Source organism: Hypanus sabinus, chromosome 2, assembly GCF_030144855.1.
Source record: "Hypanus sabinus isolate sHypSab1 chromosome 2, sHypSab1.hap1, whole genome shotgun sequence".
Classification (NCBI taxonomy): Eukaryota; Metazoa; Chordata; class Chondrichthyes; order Myliobatiformes; family Dasyatidae; genus Hypanus; species Hypanus sabinus.
The window spans coordinates 39,125,164-39,147,817 of record NC_082707.1 but is presented as its reverse complement, the minus strand read 5'-3'; the positions used below and the strand labels follow the sequence as shown (position 1 = coordinate 39,147,817).

At 39.8% G+C, this 22,654-nt stretch overlaps 1 protein-coding gene across 1 annotated transcript in view; it reads left to right on the top strand.

Moving 5' to 3' along the window:
• The window catches only part of LOC132403438 (NACHT, LRR and PYD domains-containing protein 3-like), a 39,478-nt gene that overhangs the window by 12,816 nt on the left and 4,008 nt on the right, over positions 1-22,654 (top strand). The window contains exons 8-12 of the mRNA XM_059986844.1: positions 3,557-3,673; positions 3,932-4,102; positions 4,536-4,700; positions 5,949-6,110; positions 7,906-7,981. Of these exons, the coding sequence (XP_059842827.1) occupies positions 3,557-3,673; positions 3,932-4,102; positions 4,536-4,700; positions 5,949-6,110; positions 7,906-7,981 (691 nt within the window). The remainder of the gene's footprint in view (positions 1-3,556; positions 3,674-3,931; positions 4,103-4,535; positions 4,701-5,948; positions 6,111-7,905; positions 7,982-22,654) is intronic.

Here is a 22,654-nt window from a genome sequence, read left to right as displayed (position 1 = left end):
TGTTTGGCAGGAACCTGTTATAGTAGGTGAAATCCTAAAAAGGACCCTAACTGTGACACATTCTTAGGCCTTGGGGCATCCACCACTGCTTGGATTTCCTCATCACACTTGTGTAATCCTTGAGCATGAATTGTATGACCACAGTAAGTGATGCTTTGTTTAAAGAATTCACACTTGTCACATAATGCCACAATCTTCTTGTCTTTCTATCAGTGTCTTGAGGTTTTGGAGATGTTTCTTGTCATCCTTACTGGTAACACTGAGTGCTTGGGCAACCTAGCTTTCTTCCAGAGTGCAGCTCCTACTCCAAAAATAAGCCTATTATCGCGATAAAGCCCTTTGTGGGTGTCCTTGGTGAGAAACACTTTGGTCTCTTCTTCCATCTCCGTCTCAAGTAGGCCTTAGCCAGGCCAACTTTGCTGAAGTGTTTTCTTCCAGAAAGTTCTGCAAAGATATCTTTTATCCTGGGCAGAGGGTATTGATCTACTCTTAGTACTGGGTAGATGGTAACCTTAAAATCACCACAGATCCATTCTTCTTGGTTACTGGGACCACTAGCATTGCCCATGGGCTCCACTCAAACTTGAAAAGAACTCCTTCAGAATTCTCACTGGCTACCTTATCACAGATGGTATGAGGAACTGGACAGGTTTTTGCAAAACTTGGATGCAGCATTTTCATTTAAAACTACTCTTGGTATGTTTCAGTTTTCCAAAGCCATCCTTGAACACTGCTGTGGGATCATCCAGTACCTTTCCAAATGCACTTTCAGATGGCTTCATTGATCTCCAATCAACTTGTAGTTGTCTCAGCCAATCATGTCCCCACAAGGCTGGTGGTTCTGCATGCAGATTAGTGTTCTTTTTGAAAATGCAACTTGCCTTTTTATACTTTTCTCTTCCCTGTACAGTTCATTTATTTTTATCTGCCCAACATGCTCTTTGCATGTGTCCCAGTTTATTGCAAGTTTCTGCATTTTCTGCAAGTTTCACATTTAAATTTGTTTAGCCAGGCCGGTTTCTGCTTATGTGTTGCAATAATGTTCACTTTTGTTCCTGACTGCAACTCAACTGCATCTCTGTTTGCTGTTTCCATTGATATGACAATTTCAATTGCTCTTTTAAATGTAAGTTGTTCTTCAGTTATGCGTCATTTTTTAATGCTTTCTTGTAACATTCCACAAATTAAGTGATCTAAAAGCCTTAGAAATAAGTGATGCAGGATAAGAAGACGTAGAATTTCCGTGGGTAGAGCTAAGATGCAGCAACTGTAAAAAGAAACTGATGAAAGTTATATACAAGGCAACTAAAAATCAATAAGGAGAGAAAAGATGAAATATGAAGGTCAGCTAGCCAATAATATAAAAGAAGATACCAAAAAGGTTGACTACAGACTGCTGGAAAATGACACTAGAGACATTTGTAATGGGGAACAAAGAAATGGCAGACAAAATGAATAAGTATCTTTGTGTTAGTCTTCTCTGTGGAAGGCACTAACAGTGGATCAGATTTCCGAGAAAGGCAGGGAGCAGAGGTGAATGTAGTCACTATCACTAAGACAATGGAGCTTGGGAAAATGAAAGGTCTGATGATAGATAAGTCACTTGGACCAGATGAACTACATCTCAGGGTTCTGAAAGAGGTCGCTGAAGAGGTGGTTGAAGCAGTAGTGTGACCTTTCAGGATTCTCTAGATTCTGGAATGGTTCTGGAGGACTGGAAAATTGCAAATGTCAAGAAGCTATAGGCCCGTTAGCCTGACTTCAGGAGTTGGTAAGATGTTAGGTTCCTTTATTAAGAATGGTGTGTTGGGGAAGTAGTGTTGAGTAAGCAGGGTATCTGCAGAAGTCTTGGACAGATTAGGAGAATTGGCAATGAAATGACAGATGGAACCCAGTGTAAGGAAGTGTATGGTCATGCACTCTTACAGAAGGAATAAAGGCATCGACTATTTTCTAAACAGGGAACAAATTCAGAAATTGGAAGTGCAAAGGGATTAGGGAGTCCAAGTACAGGATTCTCTAAAGGTTAAGTTGCAGGTTGAATTGGTGGTAAGGAAGACAAATGGAATGTTATCATTCATTTCCAGATGACTGAATATAAAAGCAAGGATGTAATGCTTGGAATTTATAAGGCCACATATGGAGGACTTTGAGCAGTTTTGGGCCCATACCTATGAAAGGATGTGCTGGTATTGCAGAAGTTCCAGAGGATGTTTATGAGAACAATCCTGAAAGTGAAATGGTTAAGGTATAAATAACACACACAGATTGCTGGAGGAACCCAGCAGACCAGGCAGCATCAATGGAAAAGAATACGTTTGATGTTCTGGGCTGAGAATCTTCATCAGGATTGATGAGGGGTCTCAGCCAGAAACAGTGACTGTACTCTTTTCCATAGATGCTGCCCGGTCTTCTGAGTTCCTCCAGCATTTTGTTTGTGTTGTTTTGGATTTCCAGTGTCTGCAGATTTTCTCTTGTTGGTTAAAATATGAGGAGCTTTTGATGGCTCTGGGCCTGCGCCTGCAGGAGATTAGACGAATGAAGGGAATCTCATTGAAATCTGCAGAATATTGGAAGACCTAGATAGACCAGATGTGGAAAGGATGTTTCCAATAGTGGAAGCATCTAGGAGCAGAGAGCCCAGTCTCAGAATGGAAGAATGTCCCTTTAACCAGAGCTGAGGGGGAAATTCTTTAGCCAGAGAATGGTGAATCTGTGAAATTCATTGCCACAGATCACAGTGGAGACCAAGTTATTTGGTATATTTAAAGTGGAGGTTGACAGGTTCTTGATAAGTAAGGGTGTCAAAGGTTATGGGGAGAAGGCAGGAGAATAGTATTGAGAGGTGAAATGTATCAAAAGGCAGAGATGACTAGATGGGTGCATAGCCTCATTCTGCTCCTATATCTTCTGGTGTTATGGTCTAGGTACACGGAGGGGAAGGGCTTGGTGTGTTATGGGCCAACACAGGCGACGGTGTCCAGCAAGGAAGATGCTGTGGTTGGTGTGGACTAGTGGGCTGAAGGTTCTCTTTCCGAGTTCCTCTGTGCCTCTAACTCAATCTGGCTTTACTTTCCATGAAAAGAAATCAAATAATATGTTAATATGTTGCTAGTCAATTGCATGTTAAAAAAAATCACCCTTTATAAGTTCAATTGCAACATAAAGACCTATTTGAGGTCCTATTGACTTCAAAACATGCTAATTTAAATGAAATTATGTTATGTGAGAACTTCAAAAAAATTGTGGCTACCAAGTCAAATAGGTGGGAAGGAGTCATAATGTATCTTAAATATTAACCTATATGATGGCTATCAATGTTTTTGGTTTCATTTAATGTGATTATTAGATAAAGGGTTATGTAGAATTGGATAACATGTAAATAAGGAGAAGCATTGTAACTGAGTCAGTAGGATGGCAGTAGATCAAAAATACCAACAACGGCACAGAGCAAAGAGGGATGGACAATAAATGCTGGTCTTGTTGTCAATACCCAAATTCCAAAAATGAATTAAGATAATGAAATTTGTATCAAGCTAATTTATGTTCTGTTTAGGTTGAATTCTATATTTGCGTTTGAGTTTGGAATCATGGGAACTTATGAGGATGCTCCTGGAGCTGAAAATCTTTATGACCTGCTGCAAGACAAAAATTGCACATTGCAAAGTTTGGGGTAAATGAAATTATTCACAATGTCCTGTTCACACAAAAATGTGTGTGTGTGTGTGTGTGTGTGTGTGTGTGTGTGTGTGTGTGTGTGTGTGTGTGTGTGTGTGTGTGTGTGTGTGTGTGTGTGTGTGTGTGTGTGTGTGTGTGTGTGTGTGTGTGTGTGCGCTCCCTCTGATTTAAAAGTTTCCATTTTGACCTTTTTTTCTTTATCTATTCACCTCACAACAGACTGATAATGGTGGCTTTGTTTTGTATCTTAAAGGTTGGCGAAGAATTCATACACAGTAGAAAGTTGCAAGCAGCTCATCTCAGCCCTGAAAGAAAACCAGAGCCTGAAAGAGCTGGACCTCAGCTCCAACAGCTTGCAGAATGAAGGAATGACTGCATTGTGCGAGATTCTGAGTGGACCGGGCTGCAAACTTCATTCACTGAAGTATCTGTTATTAATCATGTTCTGAGAAATAGTATTATATGAAATTCAGCACTGTCGTATCAAAACTGAAAGTAATCAAGCAGTGAGCCTCATTGCCACCTCTAACTATTTCTCATTCTGATGTACTACAATGGAATTAGCCAATCATCCAATGAATCCCCAGATATGGTTATGACATCTTCTGTCATACAGCTTCTGTCTTTGTGGAAAGGGTAATCTCTTTGCATAGTCAACAATGTCAACCCAGTAATATGTATTTCAATAATCAATAACCTAAACTACTTCTTGACCAATACCACAACCCTACCCAACCATCAATGAAAATATCAGCCTAGTCCTCTTGTTGCTAAGTTTGGGAAATGGTCATGTTGAGTAAAATCTTCTATCATCTTTTTTTTCAACTTTACTCCTCCATCTCTTGTATTTTCCATAGGGTGGTGTGCACCAAATTAACAAGTGATTGTTGTGCGGAACTTTCATCTGTGTTCAAAACCAACCAGACATTGATGGAACTGGACCTGAGCATGAATGAACTGGGAGATAATGGACTGATTAGTCTTTTCAATAATCTTGCAGGCTGTAAATTGCAGAAGCTGGGGTATGTAAACACATAGAGTGATTGATTTTAATAAATTGATATATCTCTGAATTTGGATTCAAGCAAATGGAATCCCATCAATCAAGAAATTACGTTAATGCAACATTGATGTTATTTTGATTTTTGTTTTTAGCACTATCTCTAGTAAAAAGAATAATATCACAACTGGCAAGATATTGCTCACAATCATTCTCTGCATGACACAGCTCATAATTAATTACACAAGCCTTTAGTGAAATGCAAGTTCAGTATGGGAGACACAAGAGGCTGAAAATGGAGCACCACACAAAAGCCAAAGAAATTCAGCAGGTCAGGCAGAATCTATAGAGGAATCTGAAGAGTTGATATTTTGTGTCATCTGGTATGCTTCTTTCCACAGATTCAGCATGACCTGCAGAGTTCTTCCAGCTTTTTTGTGTGTCTGCTTTAGCTTCAGTATTGCTGACCATGAAACCTACAGATTGTTGTGAAAACTTATCTAGATCATTAACGTCTTTCAGAGAAGAAGCCTTTCATCCTTTCACCCATAGTTGCCTGTATGTGACTCCAGATCTCTTGAATATCTCTTCAATTGAGAGGCAGTTAGAAATGGGCATTAAGTAACTGACCCTTCTGAGAATACGCATAGTCATTAATAAAATTATATTTCATGTACTATATTTCATACCAGCTATTTTCTAAACAGATTGTAATTTGGTGATGAATTAATGATTATATATGCACAATTTTGCATTGATTAGGAAGTGGATTTTCACTGTCCTGATGAACATCACATAAAACTCTACTGTCAATTAAGGGTTCTGCTTTCATCTCAACAACCTCTTTCAATTGGTTCTGAACCCATGAAAGCCTTACCCTTTCAGTACTTTACTCCCAATTGATAACTGTATTTGCATTCTGCCTATGTGTGAGACATAACACAGTGCAACTTTAAGCCTATTAATATTATTAGTTGATATGTTAGTACACTTAAAATGTCTCTGGTCTGGAATTTTACAATCAATTTAACAGCTGAAGTAAATGAGATTATTTCTTTGCTAAAAATCTAGTCATACAAATCTGCTATTGTCTCACAGTCAAATTACAGCCTCTAATCTCAATCTGTCAATAGGTTCCCCTTTCTCAAGATGAATTTTGAAAAAAGATTAGTCACTTCAATGATCTTAATTTGCTAGAGGATCTACCACTCAGGTGCTAATTTTTGCTTTGTGAAATCTCCATTTTTTGTCCCCATTTCTATTTTTTCAGGCTATCAAAAGTTGGACTCACAGATGCCTTCACCAAAGTCAAATCATTTTCAACACTTCAGTCACTGCTACACCTTGATTTAAGTTACAATAAGTTTACAGACAAATCTATTCAATGGTTTCAAGACTTCATTTCAGATTGTAAAACTCTTACGACAATAAGGTAAAGTCTTACCTCTGCTTCAGACAGAAGTCAAATCTAAAAGTGCTATTGCAAGTATTTTTCAACATTGTGGGTTGAAGGAACTGATCCTGTGCTGTACTGCTCTATGCTCCAACCAAGGCAGGCTACTGTTTGCAAAATCAAACATTACTTTTAATACATGCTTGAAGAAAGATCTTCTTCTTGACTTTTGACATAAATATTCGATTTTTGGTCACATTGAACACCTAATAGTGAAAACACCAAATAATCTGAATCCAGCAGCACAAGGTATTTGCTTTAGTACTTTGATTGGTTTCTTCCCCTGAATCCCAAATATTGTTTTCTTTTTTGGATTCAACCAATTAAATTTAAATGGAACATCTGGAGGGTGCTTTATTTGATGTCGCAGCTGCAGACTTTTCCTTGCCTGGTCATCATTGGCTTTCAGACTGCAGTCAGGAAGCATGCACTGAACACACTATTTAAAAGATAACGTAGATGCTTCGAACTCTATGATGCACCATCAATAACTCTCGGAGACGTGAGGTGAGATAGGCTTTTATTAGCTGGAGGAAAGCACCGTCAGCAGCATGAGCCCACCACACAGCATCCTGGAGACTGAGGGAGGAGCAGTGCCTCCAATCGCCTTTATACAGGGGTCTGTGGGAGGAGCCACAGGAGCAGTCGGGGGGGGGGGGGGGGGCGTGTCCAGACAGGTATATGTAGTTCACCACACTCTACTTCTGCAATTCAGTTCCACTGAGGCACTGAAGAGAAAATACTGTGTTTCCTGATATTGTGCCTCAGATCATGACCATAAATGAACACTATACTGTACTATTTTAGAAATTATCTCTATTTAATTTTGATAAGATAAATTAAAAATAGCTAAGTATTAAAGATTAATTGTACATTGGCTACTTCTGTTCAACATCGATTCAGCTTAACTGGCATCTTTCATCAGCATATCCCCGGTATTCAGAGGAAACTAAACTGGCCATTTCAGGAGGATACTTTACTTGACCCCACCTCCTGACTGAGAGATCAGAAGTTATTTAGCTTAATCCTCCTCCCCAGTAAACCATTGTCCTTGATCAAGACAGCCAACTTAATCTTTTTTCTGAAGTAAAAATTTGGTGGTTTTAGGTGGAGCTCGCTTTCAAGGGCTCTTCATCTCATGTTTTCAATATTTATTGCTTATTTGTTTATTATTATTATTTCTTTCTTTTTGTACTTGCACACTTTGTTATCTATTGCACACTGGTTGAATGCCCAAGTGGTCTTTCATTGATTCTATTATGGATATTATTCTATCATGGATTTATTGAGCATGCCCACAAGAAAATGAATCTCTGGGTTGTATAGAGTGACATTTATGTACCTTGATGATACATTTACTTTGAATTTTGAACTTAGAACTTTGGTCTCATTGACCTCACAGACTTGTTGTTGATGGAGGCTGCCAATGTTCTTTACAAAGAACAAAGAGCTTGCATTCAGCCAAAATAATAATAACTTAACTACAACCTTCCACATATGGGTGAAGGAATCTCTACCAAGTGAATCCTTATAGCTTAAGCTTAAGCAATCTCTCCTTTGATGTTTTTTTCTTTTAAAGGCCGGATGGATAGAGGAAATTCCCATTAATGGACCATTTTAGCACATTTGTTTTGTTGTGGTTTCCCACGAGAGAAATGATGAGAGTTAGGCAGAACCTTTCTTCCCTGGACATTGCAAAAATCAGATGAACCAAAAGGGACTTATACTTGTAGATATTTGTATTAGCTAATATTATTTCTTATCTGTCATAAAGGGTGGAAAAGAATCGTTTTTCTACAGATGGTTACAAAAAGCTACAGGAGCTGGAGAAGAAAAGGAACGATCTCCATGTAAGAGTGTCTAAGGTGGAAAAAATCTAAGTAACGTCACTGAATTGCCCTGTGCTTTGTTTTGAATATCTATAATTCTATAGGAATTAATAGAAAAATGCCAGAAAGCATACTGTAAACTTCAAAATTATGTAATCATAGCAATTGGGTGATTGTGTGAAATCATTTTATTTTTATGATGGATTTGTTCAGCTAGTTTAACTACTTGTATATATCATAGCAGAGACATGAACTATAAAGTCTGGGGTACATAAAAGTTTAATTTCTGTTTTGCCCTGCTTGGCCTCAGCATTCATTATCAGACATTATTACTGTATAAGGTGTGTGTGTGTGTGTGTGTGTGTGTGTGTGTGTGTGTCCATGTGACAGCCTTAGAAAGATTGTGCCCTGAAACGAGATTAACTACTATGTGAGTAGAAAGATGTGAAACAATATTCTGTATCGAATTTCAATTGTCGCATTAATTAAAAAACAGAATAAAGGCAAATGGCATCGCTAATTGGACATATTTTGTGTCTTTCAATGTGTGCCGATTAAGCTTTTACTGTTTCAGAAATGTTTAATTTGTAATTAAGTTGACTAGTAATAGCTGTGAATTCTACATCTATTTAAAATGCATGAAAATTATGTAGAGTACCTATTGCCATTTTTGCTACATGATCAGGATTCCTTCAGCTTTTACAAATCCAAAAAGATCAGAGCTGTATCTTTATGTATAAGTACATATTTTATTAAAAACTTAATGGTAATATTTTCAATAATCTTACTGTTAATGAGATGGAGATTATGGTATCCTGCTAATTGCTAAATAGTTTTACAACAAAAGTATATAATCCTACTGTTGAATACCCTGAATGCACTATTATCAAAACGCTTTCTGAAGCAAAATTCATATAATCTTTTGTTTGGAGACTTAAAAGAAAAAGTCACTCATTGTGAAATTACCATAACGATAATAAACTATAACACTGCAAATTAACACATCACATAACTCTCCTTTTTATATAAACACAGATAATTTGATGTTAAATTATTTTATCCAAATTTTTCTGCTTTGCATGAAGATACAATAAGATTTGTAGCAAGAGATTCTGTAACTAAATAAGGAATAAGGCATCTCTGACTCTGAAGCCAGCTTAATGATATTGAAAACCATTGCTTAGAAGGTGATTTTTAACTGTGGAATACAAAAGTGATGCAGGTAAATACAATTTTGCTGTCTATGGTGAAGCTCTAAAATAATGAGCAAATTTTCTAGATTTTCTATTAAGTGTCACGCAAGACAAAATACATAGAAAGGTGGCATATGATGACCATTCAATTCCTGTGTGCTGTAACAGAATTATTTAATATAAAACTGGAAAATGTAGGAAACATCTCTGGGAAAAAGATCGGATTAATACTCCAGGGCATCAAATATAAAATTTGCACAGAATGTTGGAGGAACTCAGCAGGCCAGGCAGCATCAATGGAGAAGAGTACAGTCAATGATTCAGCAGGCCTGCTGAGTTCCTCCAGCATTTTGTGTGTGTGGCTTGGATTTCCAGCATCTGCAGATTTTCCCTTGCTTGAAATATAAAACTTGACTGCTTTCAGCACTTCTGTTGTTAAATCAGATTTCCAGACCTGCATTTAAAAAAAATATTTTGCCTGCTGTTGAGCTCGCTGTCAGTTGTGATGCCGGGTCTTTGACCTGGAACATTGACAGCTTCTCTCCATGGAGTCATGGAATCGTACAAGACAGGAAAAGCCCCTCTAGCTCACCTTGTCTACACGAGCTGTCAAATATCTATCCATACTAATCCTATTTACTTACTATATTTGGGTGAATTCAAGTGCTAAACCAGATGCTACTCAAACATTGTCAGCGGCTCTGCCTGTACCAATTTCACAGACAATGTGTTCCACGTCGCTACTACTGTTTGGGTGATAAAGTATCTTCTGCAGATCCCCTCTTACTCCTTACAGTAAACCTATGTCCTCTGGTCTTAGACACCTCTCGCAGATGAAGGAGTTTCCTTAAGTCTGTCCTAATGATGCTTAATTCGGTGCACCACCATCAGGTGCCTCTGCTCCAAGGAGAAGTGGAGGCACTCCATCCCAGGCCATGCTCCTCTATACCCTCATCAAGTGCACAGAAAATAGGCAAAGAAATGGCAGGTGGAATAGAGTCTGGGGAAGTATATGGTCAAGCACTTTGGTAGAAGAAAAGAGAGGGTTGACTATTTTGTTAAATGGAGAGAAAATACATAAAACTGAGGTGCAAAGTGACATGGGAGTCCTTGTGCAGGATTCCCTAAAGTTCAATTTGCAGGCTGAGTCTGAGGTGAGGAAGGCAAATGCAATGTTAGCATTAATTTCAAGAGGACTGGAATATAAAAGCAAGGATGTAATGTTGAGACTTTATAAAGCACTGGTAAGGCCTCAGTTGGACTATTGTGAACTGTTCTGGGCCCCTTATCTTAGAAAGGATGCGCTGAAACTGGAGAGGGTTCAAATGAGGTTCAGGAAAATGATTTCAGGATTGAATGTATTGTTAAGTGAACAGCATTTGATGGCTCCGGGCCTCTATTCACTAGACTGCATAAGAATGAGGAGTGACTTCATTGAAACCTATTGAACAGTGGAAGACCTTGATATAGTGGACGGGGAGAGGATGTTTCCTGTGGTGGGAGAGTCTAAGACCAGAAGACACAGCCTCAGAATAGAGGGGCATCCTTTTAGAATGGAGATGAGGAAGAATTTCTTTAGATAGAGCGTGGTGAATCTGCAGAATTCTTTGTCAAGGGCAGCTGTAGAGGGCATGTCTTTATTTATATTTAAGGCAGAGGTCGATAAATTCTTGATTGGTCAGGGCATGAAGGGATAAAGGGAGAAGGCAGGGGATTGGGGTTGAGAGGAAATTTGGAACAGCCAATATGAAATGGTGGAACATACTCAATGGGCCAAATGGCCTAATTCTGCTCCTATAATTTATGATCTTATGGTCTTAAAGGGATAAGTGACAGGAAGGAGATCAGTGGGGTGGAATGAGTGGACGGAGGTATAGAGAGTGACCTGTACAGAAAGTGGGGAGTGTATGAGTGTGTGGTAAAGCTTGCCTTAGTGGTTGGAATGATCTGCTGGATATGGAGGGCCATGGGTTGGTAGGTAAGGACATAGAGAACCCTATCCCTGTTGTGATAGCAGGAGAATGGGGTGGGGAAGATGTGCGGGGAATGGAGCAGATGTGGGTGAAGGCAGCATCAATGATGGCAGAAGGGAAATCCCATTCTTTGAAAGAGGTGACATCTCAGATGTTCTGGAGAGGAAAACCCCATTTTGAAAGCAGATGTGGAGGAGACAGAAGAACTGACATTTTTGTTAGTGACAGGTTTGTAAAACAAGTAAAAGATGTTTGTAAATGATCTCTGTCTCCAGAGATGTGTCACTTCCGGTAATGACACCACCCTCTCCTTCACCATTCCCCATTCACATTTCCCTCTCGCACCTTACCTGCCCATCAATTCCCTCTGGTGCACCTCCTCCTTTCCTTTCTTCCATGGGCTTCTGTCCTCTCCTATTAAAGATCCCCCTTCTCTAGCCTTTTATCTCTTTACTTCACCCTTCTCCCCTCCAATATCACCTATCACCTGCTACCTTTTATTTCTACCTCCTCTCCCCACCTTCTTCCTCTGACTTCTTATCTTTTTTCCACCGATCCTGATGAAGGGTCTCAGCCCAAAACATCAACTGTACTCTTTTCCATAGCTGCTGCCTGGCCTGCTGAGTTCCTCCAGCATTTCGTGTGTATTGCTTTGGATTTAACACATTTGCAGATTTTCTCTTGTTTGTAATTTTGTCTCTCACTTGTCAATAATGTATGCTATCTGTATGAAAATCATTCATAGGGAGAGTATTTTTTTAAAGAACCAGTAAAATCATGCTTCCCAATGCAAAACAAGTGACTCTCTGTATAGTACAACCCATAACATCAATATAGTGCACCAATATTCAGTTGGGAGAGCTCAAATGACAGAAAAAATTCTCCCAAAATCTGCTGTGCAGATCAGTGAGTTGTGGTTAGTGAATATCCAGGCTGGATAGTGTTCACAGAGTGTCCTCTGGCCTTTGGTTAATGAGCTGCCCAGATTGGGCATAGACGATGAGTTGTCCAGCCTGGCTTTGGCTTATTGACCTTTGATTCCCTGGTGGTACAACTCAAATGACATGCCACAAAATCCAGATGTAGAGGCAAATCCTTTTTGAAGATATTCACATCTTGCGCAATATCTACTTTATTCAGATCAGCTTTTAACTTTTGTCCTCAGCAACTCGTGTGCTCAGTAAAAAGGGATAGTTGACTCTCTGTTCATTAAAGCAGGACAAATCTAATCCGGCTAATATCTACCAGCTCAATGTTGCAAAACAAAGGAGCTGGTTGTGGATTACAGGAGGAATGGAGATGGGCTAATCCCTATTGACATCAATGGATCTGGGGTTGAGAGGGTGAGCAGTTATAAGTTTCTTGGCATACACATCACTGAGGATCTCACGTGGTCTGTGTATACGGGCTGTGTGGTGAAAAAGGCACAACAGTGCCTCTTTCACCTCAGACGGTTGAGGAAGTTTGGTATGGGTCCCCACATCTTAAGAACTTTCTACAGGGGCACAATTGAGAACTTCCTGACTGGCTGCATCACTGCCTGGTATGGGAACTGTACTTCCCTTAATCGCAGGACTCTGCAGAGAGTGGTGCGGACAGCCCAGCGCACCTGTAGTTGTGAACTTCCCATGATTCAGGACATTTACAAAGACAAGTGTGTAAAAAGGCCCCGAAAGGTCACTGGGGACCCAAGTCACACCAACCACAAACTGTTCCAGCTTCTACCATCCAGGAAATGCTACCACCAGGTCCAACAGGCTCTGGACAGCTTCTTCCATCAGGCCTTTAGACTGATTAATTCATGCTGATTCAATTGTATTTCTATGTTATATTGACCTTCCTGTTGTACGTACTATTTATTACAAATTACTATTAATTGCACATTGCACATTTAGATGGAGAAGTAACACAAATATTTTTACTCCTCCTGTATATGAAGCATGTAAGTAATAAAGTCAATTCAATTCTATTCAGTTCAGTTAGCCTATCCTCAGTCATCAGCACCATCTCAGCAGTGAGTTGATGTGGGTGAAATTGAGTCAGTATAATCAAGTGACAATTTAGGTGCTAGACAGTTTATGTGAGTACATGAGAGGGAGTGTATATGTGTGTCTAAAAGTCCATCTTGATAAGACAGCAGTCTTACCACTAGTGTGTAAACTCACTTTGATATTATCATATGAGATCATGAGCTTTCTTGCAACATTGCTGCATGCCGCTGGGTCATTTATCCCTGGAGAAACCTGCTCTGGCCATTACCTGCAGGAATACCTAATGGGGCTCTGGGTGTTCACTGACCTCCACAGCATCCAAGAACATAGGAGCCACCTGGTCTCTGAAGCCTGACCCACCATGCAGTAAAAAGAGGAAAGATGATCCATCTCAAGTTTAATTCCTCTGATGCACCAGTTCACCAGAACCCGCAGGAAGTTAATTGTGAGATCATCCATGCTGATCAGAAAGGAAAAGGTATGAGTTTGCATGTTGAAGAAAAGAAAATCATGAGTGAGTTAATGGTTCAAACACACATCAGTAAAAAGAAGCAGTGAGCTTTAAAAATAGTTTTTAAAGCTAATTGTTTTCAAATCTGGAGTTCTGGACCAAACTTGGTGTACAGAATGACCATTACATAATACTGAACATAGAATGCTGAAGTCTCAGTAACACACAGGGCAGATTGTGCATAAGGTTACTAGGGCTCTGAGGAGTGAGAAAAGTTCTGGATGTAGAGGCAGGTAATGTGAAAAATAAGGATCACAGGAATTCGAAGGGGACCAAGGTATTCTTACATAGTGTTCAACCCAACAGCATGAACACTGATTTCAAGTAAACTTAAATTCAGGTAACCCACACCCATTCGGTTCCTTTCCCTTTGCCTCTGATACATCCAGGTTGTTTTACACACCGCTTGCTTTCTCAGCACTACCCTCCTCACCAGCTCCTTTTACTGAGGCTCTTTACCCTCCCCACCTGCCTATCAGTAACACCCTCTATCCATTTGATAACCTGTCTCCTCTTAACCCCTCACCGTTTCCGTCTAACCAGCATCTGCTTTCACTCATCAGCTTCCTTACTTATCTGATTCCATTATCTGGAGCCCTTTGTTGCCTCCACCCATCACCTCCCAGCCTCATTCACTATCTCTAACTTTTCCTCCCCATCTGGCTCAATCTGTCAATCACTCACTCCTCACCTGGATCCACCTACTGAATATCTTTCCAACTGCTCTCTCACCTTGTTACCTTCCCTATTTTCAACCATCTGTTTGCCTCAACAGGTGCATCTTCCAACAGTTTGCTTTTGCGCATGAAAAGCAGATGTAGCTCATTCATCAGGGAATTTGAAAATGTGGAAATTCACAGTGGCTATTAGTTCAAATAATGACTTAATATGTGAGGTTGATCATTTATTCTTAGTTAGGAATCAGCTATTCCTAGCTGGCTTGGTGGCAGGAGGCAGAGGTCGGTTGGGGGAGAAATGTGTGGAGGGCCCTGTTTTACAGATTGGAGGCTTGTGATGGGTCAGAGCTGGATCCTCTGTTGTTTATCTTCTAAATGATTTGGATGAGGTTATTAATGGCATGGATAACAAGTTTGCAGATGAATAAACTCTTCCCAGGCTTCCAGCTAGGTACAGGTATCGATTTCAACCAACGCTTTGATGACAGACTCCATCACCTTGATCAGGGACGAATCCTAGGCACGTCTACTCTGCTGGTATATGTACCCCTGTCGTCCGACCTTCTTGATTGGTTAGACTTCAACCAATCAGGTTTCTGCTGTTCCACCTTGTTTACAATCATAATCCTGTTCATACTTAGAGCAAGCTCTTCTGAATACTGGAATACATTGCTGACTGAGTAACCTTGCTACAATAATTTCCTTTGGGATAAATAAAGTTTTATTTTATCTTATCTTATAGATTTTAGTGAAGAATGTTGTCTAAGGTTATAACAGGAGATTGATCAACCAGGAAATCAGGCAAAAAAACAGCAGATGGAATTTAACCTAGGTAAGTGCGACCTGATCCATTTTGGGGAGTTAAACCAGGTATGACATCTGCAGAGAATGGCAGGGACCTTTTGAAGTGTTGTTGAACATAGAGACCAGAGGTGTAGAAGTACATTGTTCCTGAAAATAACAACATACGCAGATAACCTGGTAAAGAAGGTGTATGGCTTGCTCGCTTTTCCTGAATATGGCATTGAGTACAAGAACTGGGACCTTATATTACAGTTGTATAAAAGATTCATTTATCCAGAGACAGATCACTGTGTGCATTTCTAGTCCCCACATTACAAGAAGGACATGAACAAGCATGATCATATGAAGAAAATATTCATATGGATATTGTTTGGAATGACGGGCTTGAGATATGGAGATAGAATGGATAAACTGGGACCACTGGTGCGAAGGTATGTCCCAGGGCAGTCATCTGGGTTGTCGGTGAAAGAGGATCTGAGAGGAAAGTTTATCACACAGAGGGTGATAGGTAAATGGAACAAACTGCCTATGGAGTTGGTAGAGACAAATACAATTATGATGTTTGATAAAACATTTGGACAGGAATATGGTTAGGAAACATTTAGAGCAGGGGTTATCAACCCAGGGACCACGGACCGCTCAGTTAACGGTGGGGGTCCATGACATAAAAAAAAGGTTGGGAACTCCTGGTTTAGAGGGTTGTCTGCCAAACACAGGCAAATGGATCAACTTAGACAGGCATCTTGGTTTGTATGGTCACGAGTCCATTACTGTGCTGTCTAACTCTATGAATCTATGAATTGAGACTAAAGATGATGGATGGTGTTAGATAAGAAAATATTCCCACTGTAGCGATGTGCTACACACAGCGCTGAAATAATGACACGCAGTTGGTAAGTCATTTCGAGACTAGTTTATTCAAACTTTGCGGCACTGGCATTTAATCCCTAGCGCCCGCCCTCTCCGGGCGGAAATTACATCAGAGGTGCATTACCAAAGTCTCCCCCCACGCGCTGGCTATTTGTGAGCCGGTTTGCCTGCACAGAAAGTGAGTCGCCACACCACTTCCATTTCATTTTAAAATCTTTTTATTAATTATTATTGAAGATTAACAAGTAAAAAGATACATTAAGTCAATATATCATTATATACAATAAGGAATTAAATTAGCAAATAACTGATTAACAAAGCTAAGTAATATATCAATAATAATAAGAGAAAATAAAGTGTTAAGAAAATTTTTTGAAAGAAAAAGAAGGAAAAAAAAACCCTTCTAACTAAAAAAACCCCTACTAACTGGAAAAAAAACCCATTGGGAGCACAACCCCGGAGCTATACATCATACAAGCTTCCATTAAAGAAAAACATCAATCTGCCAACTCAAATCCACTCAAAGAAAAATCGGAAGGAAACCATATTAATTAACTCAAATCAGATGATAGTAGTGGGCGAATGAACCCCACCTTTTCTCAAAATCAAATTGTGGATCGAAAATTTAGAACGTAGAACAGAATAGTACAGCACATTACAGGCCCTTCGGCCCACAATGTTGTGCTGACCCTCAAACCCCGCCTCCCATATAACCAACCACCTTAAATTCCTCCGTATACCTGTCTCATAGTCTCTTAAACTTCACTAGTGTATTTGCCTCCATCACTGACTCAGGCAGTGCATTCCATACACCAACCACTCTCTGAGTGAAAAACCATCCTCTAATATCCCCCTTGAACTTCCTTCCCCTTACCTTAAAGCCATGTCCTCTTGTACTGAGCAGTGGTGCCCTGGGGAAGAGGCGCTGGCTGTCCACTCTGTCTATTCCTCTTAATATCTTGTACACCTATATCATGTCTCCTCTCATCCTCCTTCTCTCCAAAGAGTAAAGCCCTAGCTCCTTTAATCTTTGATCATAATCCATACTCTCTAAACCAGGCAGCATCCTGGTAAATCTCCTCTGTACCCTTTCCAATGCTTCTACATCCTTCCTATACTGAGGTGACCAGAACTGGACACAGTACTCCAAGTGTGGTCTAAATAGAGTTTTATAGAGCTGCATCATTACATCGCGTCTCTTAAACTCTGTCCCTCGACTTATGAAAGCTAACACCCCATAAGCTTTTTTAACTACCCTATTTACCTGTGAGGCAACTTTCAGGGATCTGTGGACATGTACCCCCAAATCCCTCTGCTCCTCCACACTACCAAGTATCCTGCCATTTACTTTGTACTCTGCCTTGGAGTTTGTCCTTCCAAAGTGTACCACCTCACACTTCTCCGGGTTGAACTCCATTTGCCACTTCTCAGCCCACTTCTGCATCCTATTAATGTCTCTCTGCAATCTTCGACAATCCTCTACAATATCTACAACACCACCAACCTTTGTGTCATTTGCAAACTTGCCAACCCCCTCATCCAGGTTGTTAATAAAAATCATAAAAAGTAGAGGTCCCAGAAGAGATCCTTGTGGGACACCTCTAGTCACAACCCTCCAATCTGAATGTACTTCCTCCACCATGACCCTCTGCCTTCTGCAGGCAAGCCAATTCTGAACCCACCTGGCCAAACTTCCCTGGATCCCATGCCTTCTGACTTTCTGAATAAGCCTACCATGTGGAACCTTGTCAAATACCTTATTAAAATCCATGTAGATCACATCCACTGCACTACCCTCATCTATATGCCTGCTCACCTCCTCAATCAGGCTTGTTAGGCACGATCTGCCTTTCACAAAGCCATGCTGACTGTCCCTGATCAGACCATGTTTCTCTAAATGCCCACAGATCCTATCTCTAAGTATCTTTTCCAACAGCTTTCCCACCACAGATGTAGGGCTCACTGGACTATAATTACCAGGACTATCCTTACTACCTTTTTTGAACAAGGGAACAACATTCGCCTCCCTCCAATCCTCCGGTACCATTCCCGTGGACAACGATGACATAAAGATCTTAGCCAGAGGTTCAGCAATCTCTTCCCTTGCCTCATGGAGCAGCCTGGGGAATATTCCGTCAGACCCCGGGGACTTATCCGTCCTAATGTATTTTAACAACTCCAACACCTCCTCTCCCTTAATATCAACATGCTCCAGAACATCAACCTCACTCATCTTGTCCTCACCATCATCAAGTTCCCTCTCAGTAGTGAATACTGAAGAGAAGTATTCATTGAGGATCTCGCTCACTTCCACAGCCTCCAGGCACATCTTCCCACTTTTATCTCTAATCGGCCCTACCTTCACTCCTGTCATCCTTTTGTTTTTCACATAATTGAAGAATGCCTTGAAGAATTTGACTTCTGATTTTCTCCAAACTAAGACATAGCATCACCTGAGAGAACCATTGTATCAAAGTAGGAGCAGAAACATATTTCCATTTCAACTAAATAGCCCTTCTGGCCAATAATGTAACAAACGCAATTACATGTTGGTCTGATGGAGAAATACCATGAATATACTGAGGGATTATACGAAATAAAACTGTCAATTTATTAGGTTGTTAATTAATTTTTAAAACTTTAGAAATTGTAGAGAAAATAGACTTCCAAAAATGTTTCAGTACAGAACATGACCAAAACATATGTGTCAATGTGGCTGTCTCGGTTTTACATCTGTCACACTGACTATCAACATTAGGAAACATTTTAGACAGTCTCTCCTTTGTCAAACAGTAATGATTTACAATTTTAAATTGAATTAAAGAGTGACTGGCACAGATCAAAGAAGAGTTAACCAGCTTCAAAATCCACAACCAATCTTCTGTTATCAGGGTCATGTTAAGCTCTCTCTCCCAATCTTGCTTAATCTTAAGTGAAAGGTAATTGTGCTGTTGTAACAATAAATTATAAATTTTCCCAATAAAACCCTTCACTAAAGGATTAATTTTTTAAATAATATCTAACAGGTCAGAATCTTGTATATATGGAAAATTACTTAAGTATTTTTGTAAGAAGTGTCTGACCTGAAGATATTGCAGGAAATGTGAATATGAGAGAGAGTATTTAGTTACTAATTTCTCAAAAGAAGTCAATCGGCCATCTTGGAACAGATCCATGAAGGAATAAACCCCTTTATTCCTCCAAAAAAGAAAGGTAGGATCATTTAACGAAGGAGGGCACAGAGGGACCACTCCCCATGAACTTCGACGGCTCCTCGGTAGAGATCGTTAAGAGCGCCAAATTTCTTGGTGTTCACCTGGCGGAGACTCTCACCTGGTCCCTCAACACAGCTCCATAGCAAAGAAAGCCCAACAGCGTCTCTTTTTTCTGCAAATGCTGAGGGAAATCCATCTCCCACCCCCCCATCCTCATCACATTCTACAGGGGTTGTATTGAGAGCATCCTGAGCAGCTGCATCACTGCCTGGTTCGGAAATTGCACCGTCTCGGATCGCAAGACTCTGCAGCGGATAGTGAGGTCAGCTGAGAAGATCATCGGGGTCTCTCTTCCTGCCATCACGGACGTTTATATTACATGCTGCATCCACAAAGCAAACGGCATTATGATGGACCCCATGCACCCCTCAAACAATCTCTTCTCCCTCCTGCTGTCTGGGAAAAGGTACCGAAGCATTCGAGCTCTCACGACCAGACTATGTAACAGTTTCTTCCCCCAAGCTATCAGACTCCTCAATACCCAGAGTCTGGACTGACACCTTACTTCCTTATTGTCTTGTTTATTATTTATTGTAATGCCTGCACTGTTTTGTGCACTTTATGCAGTCCTGGGTAGGTCTGTAGTCTAGTGTAGTTGTTGTGTGTTTTTTTCTTTCTCTGTGTTGTTTTTTATGTAGTTCAGTCTAGTTTTTGTACTGTGTCATGTAACACCATGCTCCTGAAAAACATTAGTGAATCTGCAGATGCTGGAAATAAATAAAAACAGAAAATGCTGGCAGAACGCAGCAGGCCAGACAGCATCTATGGGAGGAGGTAGTGATCCTCCTGATGAAGGGTTTCGGCCCGAAATGTCGTCACTACCTCCTCCCATAGATGCTGTCTGGCCTGCTGAGTTCTGCCAGCATTTTGTGTTTTTATTATATTTTTCCTGAAAAATATTGTCTCATTTTTACTATGTACTGTACCAGCAGTTATGGTCAAAATGACAATAAAAGTAACTTGACTTGACTTGATAAATAAATAATTTCAATAAATTCAACTAAAAAGTTTAAATTTTTTAAGATTAAAAAAGTTACAAAACTGGAACCAAATTCGTAATGACAGCTTAATCACAGCTTCCCACTTGAAGGTGTAAAGGCTTTTAGAGTTGAAATGTTTACTCCTCTTTCTATATTTAATTATTTCTACTAATAATGAATATTCTAACAACTTTCTATCCTGCTAAAGTTTGAGCTCAGGTAGATTCTTTTATAATTTAAAGAAAGCAGGAATAAAATAATGCAAAGAGAAAGTTATTAGCGTCATCTGGCACTTAGATTTTATATGCTGAGTGTAATTCATTTATTTGCTTAGCTAAAATAAAAAGAGCATGATGCACCTCATTATATCAACACCTCAGATATACTGTAGGCAATATCATGTGGCCCAAGGTGAGAATTGCATAAATAAAAATGAAACCTGCTAAATGTAGAAGAATTTTTATGCACATACCAATTCCTGATAACCTCCTTATATTGAAGCTGTACTGTATATCATCTGCCCTTTATTCTTTAAGAACCTCAGTTTGGAAAAGCAGATAAAATATCTGGAGTTGCCTTGTCACTTATAAAGATTCAAAGTACATTTATTATCAAAGTATGTATGCAGAATACAACCCTGAGATTTGTCTTTCTGAAGATATAAGAACTGAAAAGCTGACTTATGTTTATCATCTGTTATGAGTAATTCCTGGACGAATTACTGGATGAATTGCTGGATTTGCTGTTCAGACACCATAATTAATTTTAATTCTTTTATTATTTCCTAGAATTTGCATCCCCATTCTAAAAGCAATACTTTTTAGTGCAGTCAGCAAAACAGTCACAAGCCCCAAAACCTAGATCAACAAACAATCTGCCAGAGGAACTCAATGTTTAAGCAGCATCTCTAGGGGAAAGGAACTGTGGACATTTCAGGGCAAAACCTGTGGAGCTCCAAAACATTAATCCTTAAGGAAGGTATAAAAATATGTTTCTTCAACCATTATTCTAAAATGTAACTCAGCTGAGGAGGCCTGTATAGAATGGGTAGAGAAATTAAGATCCACTATTGGAGCAAATATTTCCTTCAAGCTAGACTCAACATAGATCGCGTCAAAGACACTCGCTCACTTGCTGTTCCACAATCAGTATGTATTTGAACTGCTCCATTGGGCTGCTGACCCAGTGGAACCAATTTCTTCTGCTTGTTCTATTTTATTCTCAAAACCAAGAATATATTTTAGATCTTTCTTTAATGTTCGTCATTCCATGTATACAGATGGAATACAGTGTCGTGAAGTGTATGGTCATGCACTTTGTTAGAAGAAATGCAACAGTTGACTATTTTCTAAATGGAGGGATAATACAAAAAGAAACTGAGGTGTAAAAGGAGTCCTTGTGCAGGATTCCCTAAAGGTTGATTAACAGATTGATTCTGTTGTAAAGAAGACAAATACAATGTTAGCATTCATTTCAAGAGGACTAATATGTAAAAACAAGGATGTAATGTTGAGACTTTATAAAGCATTGGTGAGGCCTCACTTGGAGCAATAGGTTTGGGCCCCTTATCTTGGAAAGGATGTGCTGAAACTGGAGAGGGTTCAAAGGAGGTTCACGAAAGTGATTCAAGGATTGAATAGCTTGTCATATGAAGAGTGTTTGATGGCTCTGGGCCTGCATTCACAGTCATTCAGAAGAATGAGGGGTGACCTCATTGAAACCTATTGAATGGTGAAAAGCCTTGAAAGAGTGAATGTGGAGAGGATGTTTCCTATGGTGGGAGAGTCTAAGACCAGAGGACACAACCTTAGAATAAAGGGGTGTCCTTTTAGAATGGAGCTGCGGAGGAATTTATTTTGCCAGAGAGTGGTGAATCTATGGAATTCTTTGTCACAGGCAGTTAAGGAGGGCAAGTTTTCATGTATATTTAAGGCAGAAACTGACAGATTCTTGATTGGTCAGTGCATGAAAAGATACAAGGAGAAGCCAGGAGATTGGGGCTGAAAGGAAAATTGGATGAGCCATGATGAAATAGTGGAGCAGACTGGGTGGGCCAAATGGCCTAATTCTCCTCCTATACCTTATGGTCTTATGAAATTAAGAGCCAAAGGGATGTTCTATCACATAGATGGTAACGCACTTATAATGAATGTCACTAATTTTCAGTCAGTAATCTAAAAATCCAATTCAATAAAGCCTCCGTGCAAGTAAGCACGATTAAAGTTACAGGAGGGGGATTTAAAGAACACCTTTGTGATTCGTCATGAACAATAAGCTTAATAAATTTAATTAGTTCTTCTTTAGTTTGCTTACAGTGTAGGGTGTCAATGGTTGTGGGGAGAAGGCAGGAGAATGAGAGGCACAGTAAATCAGCCATGTTGGAATGGCAGAATGTACTTTATGGGCCATGGTCTAATTCT